The sequence below is a fragment of a genome (genome assembly GCF_019968955.1).
Source record: "MAG: Porospora cf. gigantea A chromosome Unknown PgA_NODE_1869_length_4639_cov_473.971, whole genome shotgun sequence".
In the NCBI taxonomy this organism is placed as follows: Eukaryota; Apicomplexa; class Conoidasida; order Eugregarinorida; family Porosporidae; genus Porospora; species Porospora cf. gigantea A.
Window position 1 is genome coordinate 1 of NW_027151466.1, and position 4,639 is coordinate 4,639.

Sequence of the window (4,639 nt, forward strand, 5' to 3'; positions counted from 1 at the left end):
AAGCCGTACAGATATGATCCAAACATTCGAAGATGGACTTGGAGATTTGGTCCGTGATCTCCTTGTTAAAGTAAGATTCCAGATTCTCAAGGTAGTCCACAGCCCCATCCAAGTTCAGATGCAAGGCGGACTTCCACAGGCAACAGATTGCCAGCACATATGGTGGATAGAGTAGGCTCATTGGAGTTCGTAGGAAATCTAACGAGCAGTCGATTGCTGCTTCCAGCAATTCAGCAGTCAATTCACTTTTGAGGTTCTGAGGTATATCGTCGCTGGCTGCTATTGCGGTCAGGCCCCAGAGTCGGATGTAGGCTTCAGGTAATGTCCTTGTCTCCCCCTCACTTGACGACTTCCTCAGTGGACCCAAGAGGGCGTCTGGTGGTACGACAAATAGCTGAGAGTGCAGGATGTACTTCTCGTACACGCGGATTTGATGTTTGAGCCACCTCATCTCATCTCCTTTGGTATTGTCCAGCCATTCACCAATAGAGTTGATGCCTGGAGTATCTTGGTGTAAGTCGTCTGCGATTACTCTGTAGACGGTTTTAATGATGTCAGGATATTTTCGGACTGATTTCATGTCGTCGTGGTCCTCCCAAACCTTCCACGCTAACATAATTGCGGCGGCTACAACCCAACGTGTGTCCTTCTGGGGATCCTGGAACGCTCCGTTGTAGCAGTGGTACGATATTAAGGCTGTCGATATACAATTAACGGAGAGTCCTGCTGCCCGCCCGGCTGTCAAAAGTAGTCCGCAATCCCCCAAGCATCGATTCCGAACGGAAATATCTGAGTTGATGCGAAGGATCAGCTCGTCTAGGAAGCGTGGTCTGGGAATCATTCCCTAAGGAAATTCAATGAATACACGCAAAAGCTTTGAGGATGACGACTTTGGACCAGTTTCTGGGGTCTGAATCGCACAAACCTTTCGCCAATTGGCTACAAAATCAGGGCGTCATCCGAATCGCCAGCCTTAAGTGGGAAACGGAGGCGGCAGTCGAGGGACTGACGAGATCTACCATCAAAGCGCGGTTGAGGACTGCAGTAAGGGGATGCCTTGAGAGATTGCTTCTGTCATGTCAAGATTTGGGTGTTCTCAAAAAACATGACGTCATCGGGGCCATTCCTCTTTGTCGCAAGATCAGCCTCATGTATGCTGGTGAAGGCTTTCGAGCCGCAAGCTGCCAGGCCAACCTTTTGGTCACCGAAAATGACGGTAAGAAAGCCATGGAGTCCGCCGTCTTGGCTGCAGTAATGGCTGGACGAGACAGCAACTCAGTGGAAGTGAATCCGGCTCTTGTTGCAGCCTTGATGAAAACTGGCCTCAATTTGATCCGACAAGCAGCTCGGAATGAACTTGAGCTGCTGAAAGCAGAACAGAAGAAGAACGACAATATCGAGTGGCGCCGATCCCCACCTGACCTGGCAGATCTCGTCAGCAACTACCTGGGAAGGCTTACTCGACTTGCGTAAGTTGCAACGGAAATGCTTATTCAGATGCGTACTGGGTTCTGTGGAGTTATTTGAACTGGTGGATACCATTCCACCGCTGCCCCGACCGAAACGGAAGCTTCAGATGAAACGGGTGGCATTACCTGGTGGTGAAAGGCTCAGTGAGATGATTAAGAAGAGGAGGCTGGTGTCCGACGCTGGTGCCGACGCAGCATGCGCCATGGAGAGCGTGACACATGGCGCACCGACTACTCACAACTGTAGTCCAGATATCTCACCAGAGACCCCAACATCGGCAGACAAGACCGCCACTCCTCCATTGACCGCTTTAATCTCGGCTCCCACGACCTGCTCTAGCTTTGGGTTTTCCATGACCCCTCCTCCCGCCCATGTAGACTCCGCACCCACAACAAGCAGCGGCTCGAACAACTCTCGTCTCCCGGTGAGAAAAGCGACTGAGGGAGTGTCGGCCTGCCCCACTCCTAAACTACCAGCCATCAGTCCACGCTCTGCAGTCGCCTCACCCTCAAATCGTCGGGGACGACCGAAGCCCCGTGAGTATGTCCTGCATGAGTCATGCAGAGCCCCTCCCCAAGGGTCAGCTAACACTAGACTCGTTTTTTACTATTAGCAGCCTTAAGTGAGGCGACGGGCATAGGGGTGCTCTCGTCAGGATACAGTATTCGAATCTCGTTCTCGTCCACAACAGTCCGCTCTGGAAGGCAACCGCCTCTGCAGTGAGTCGGACATTGGCAACAGGAAGACCTGGTGGGCGCCTCGACCAAGCACTCCGAGCTATCCTCCGATCGCACTTCCGACGACGCAAGGGTCAGATCCAGGACTCGGGACTCCCACCGCATGGGCTGTGTGCAGAGTGGCGGTTATGGTGCGTGTGGGCCATGAATAATCCTTCGTCATAATTGTTAGTTTCACCTCAAATGCCCAGCCAGCTCTCTACCGCACCAATCGACCACAGTCCGCTCATCAAGAACCTATTCGACACTCACCGGAAGGACCAGAGATACCCATGGACGATCACCATCGTCGGTGCAGCCGGGCAGGTCGGACTTGCGTGCTCGCTGGCTTGTGTGACACAAGGCGTTGGGAACAGGGTGGTCATGTATGACCGCTCCGCTGACAAACTTCGGGGCGAGTGCTGCGATATTCGACAAGCCACCTCCTTCATGTCCGTGCCCCCTGCTGTGGTGGCTGCCAGCACGATCGAGGAAACAGCCAACAGCCGTGTCATCGTGATAACTGCCGGCGTTCGGCAGCAGCCAGGCGAAACGCGCCTGAGCTTAGTACAGCGTAACGTGGATATTTACAAGACGCTTATACCAGCATTGGCAAAGCACAGTCCGCAAGCTGTGCTGCTGATCGTCACTAACCCATGTGATATCATGGCCTACGTGGCTTGGAAGCTGTCAGGGTTCTGCCGAAATAGAGTGATCAGCACCGGGTGCAACCTGGATACGGGGCGCTTCCGGCACTACCTAGCGAGTGAGCTGAGCGTCAGCACATCGTCAGTGCATGCGTTCATTCTCGGTGAGCACGGAGACTCCTCTGTGCCAATTTGGAGCTCCGCCAGCGTTGGATCCGCCATGGTTAACAAGATAGAGGATTTCGCCGCGAACTCCTCCGCTCACGAACGTGTGGTTACCAGCGCCGAAGACATCATCCGGCTTAAGGGGTACACGAACTGGGGTATCGGTTTCTCCGTGGCCAACCTGTGTCGCCGTATCCTCCACGACAGCGAGGAGGTAGCTTCGATCGGCACCTTCGTACAAGGACTGTTCGGCATTAAAGAGGACGTGGTGTTGGCGGTACCCTGCTTGCTAGGCTCGCACGGCGTGCATGGTGTCGTCAACTTGACGATGTCAGAGGACGAGAAGAATAAGCTGCAGGCAAGTGCTCGGACGCTAGCGGAAATCATGAAGACCATTGACTTCTAATCAAGACCACCACAAGTCTACACGCTGCATTGACTTAGCGGCGTGGGTGGTTATATCTATGTTAAACTAATTTGTTAGTCTCACCAGGCTTGGTGATTCGCTTATGAGCATGTCTCCGATCTGATCATCGTTCCTTCACATTGTTTTCCATGAACATACCATCTTGGCAACATGCCCTCATCTAGGCATGTAAACACATGTAGGGCGTTTGGTGTTACGCCAGCGCCCGACGCAGGACGCTCCGCAATCGCTGGTGCTCCTGCAGCTCCTCAATCGCCTCTAGGCCGCCCACAAACTCTCCATCAGCGAAAACTTGAGGCAGCAGGTCCCAGGCGGACACACACTTCACCGCTTCTCTGGACTCGGAAGCCTCCAACGTGTCCACATAGGCGTACTGCGTTAGGCTGGCTCGCTCCAGTAACTCCACAAGTTGCTTAGAGTGCTTGCACCTCGGGTGTTCAGGAGTGCCCTTGATAAATACAACCACAGGTTCACGGGCTACCAGTCGATTCACGGAGTGTAGTGCAGCGCCTGGTATCATCTGAGCCGTGGCGTTGGAATAGAATCGCTGGGCTGTCCTAAGGCTCAAAACGTGCATAATGGCGTATGTGACAAACTTCGACGTTAAACGAGCCGTCGTACTGTGGCAATTGTCAAACCTCGTGCCAGACAGGGAGATGAATGGAGGGGTAAGAAACCAACGTTGAGCCGAAATCCGCCATCTCTGAAGCGTAAGGAGGGGGCCAGACCTCAGACTTTACGTGGCAGGGCCATTTTGTATTTACAATCATTTTCTTCGTTGCAAGTCCATTAGGTGTAGAAATAACACTTGTACGAGTCATTAATGATTCATGGACCTACTAGGTATTGTCCGAAAGATCTATCAGTATTGATTCAATGATCTTTTGCATGAGTCATTCGTGATTCATGGACCTGGTAGCTATTCTTGTCCGAAACTAACATTAAAGATGGCTTCCACCATTGTCAGCATAAAGGCCCGCGAGATCATCGACTCGCGCGGAAATCCAACCGTTGAGGTTGACCTTACAACCAAGGAAGGTCTCTTCAGGGCTGCTGTGCCTTCTGGCGCTTCAACCGGCATCTACGAGGCTCTTGAGCTTCGCGATGGGGATAAGTCGAGGTACCTGGGAAAGGGTGTATTGAAGGCGGTTGAGAACGTCAATACCATAATAGCTCCGGCATTGGTAGGCATGGACGTTACTCAACAGACTGCC

At 52.7% G+C, this 4,639-nt stretch overlaps 5 protein-coding genes across 8 annotated transcripts; 2 read left to right on the forward strand and 3 right to left on the reverse strand.

Annotated features, from left to right (window-relative positions):
- KVP18_002434 (uncharacterized protein) lies at positions 1–841 on the reverse strand (the record flags this gene model as incomplete). 2 transcript variants are annotated; one of them, XM_067953301.1, is made up of 1 exon in its annotated part: positions 1–616. In XM_067953301.1, a coding segment is annotated over one exon (616 nt), but the record flags the coding sequence as incomplete, so codon positions are not given. The 2 variants fall into 2 exon arrangements, with proteins under 2 accessions (XP_067811912.1, XP_067811913.1); XM_067953302.1 differs by having other exon boundaries at positions 10–841.
- A 41-nt stretch (positions 842–882) lies between these two features.
- KVP18_002430 (uncharacterized protein) lies at positions 883–3,404 on the forward strand (the record flags this gene model as incomplete). 3 transcript variants are annotated; one of them, XM_067953297.1, is made up of 4 exons in its annotated part: positions 883–1,469; positions 1,498–2,006; positions 2,035–2,092; positions 2,429–3,404. In XM_067953297.1, 4 exons carry the CDS (start codon positions 883–885, stop codon positions 3,402–3,404), a joined length of 2,130 nt encoding a protein of 709 aa, XP_067811908.1. The 3 variants fall into 3 exon arrangements, with proteins under 3 accessions (XP_067811908.1, XP_067811907.1, XP_067811906.1); XM_067953296.1 differs by lacking the exons at positions 1,498–2,006; positions 2,035–2,092; positions 2,429–3,404 and having other exon boundaries at positions 883–1,473; XM_067953295.1 differs by lacking the exons at positions 883–1,469; positions 1,498–2,006; positions 2,035–2,092 and having other exon boundaries at positions 2,391–3,404.
- KVP18_002431 (uncharacterized protein) lies at positions 1,705–1,950 on the reverse strand (the record flags this gene model as incomplete). The annotated part of the gene is made up of 1 exon (XM_067953298.1): positions 1,705–1,950. One exon carries the CDS (start codon positions 1,948–1,950, stop codon positions 1,705–1,707), a length of 246 nt encoding a protein of 81 aa, XP_067811909.1.
- Positions 3,405–3,618: 214 nt separating the features above from the next.
- On the reverse strand, positions 3,619–4,002 carry KVP18_002432 (uncharacterized protein; the record flags this gene model as incomplete). The annotated part of the gene is made up of 1 exon (XM_067953299.1): positions 3,619–4,002. The coding sequence occupies one exon, from the start codon at positions 4,000–4,002 to the stop codon at positions 3,619–3,621; it is 384 nt and encodes a 127-aa protein (XP_067811910.1).
- Positions 4,003–4,372: 370 nt separating this feature from the next.
- On the forward strand, positions 4,373–4,609 carry KVP18_002433 (uncharacterized protein; the record flags this gene model as incomplete). The annotated part of the gene is made up of 1 exon (XM_067953300.1): positions 4,373–4,609. A coding segment is annotated over one exon (237 nt), but the record flags the coding sequence as incomplete, so codon positions are not given.
- Between the last annotated feature and the right edge of the window lie 30 nt (positions 4,610–4,639).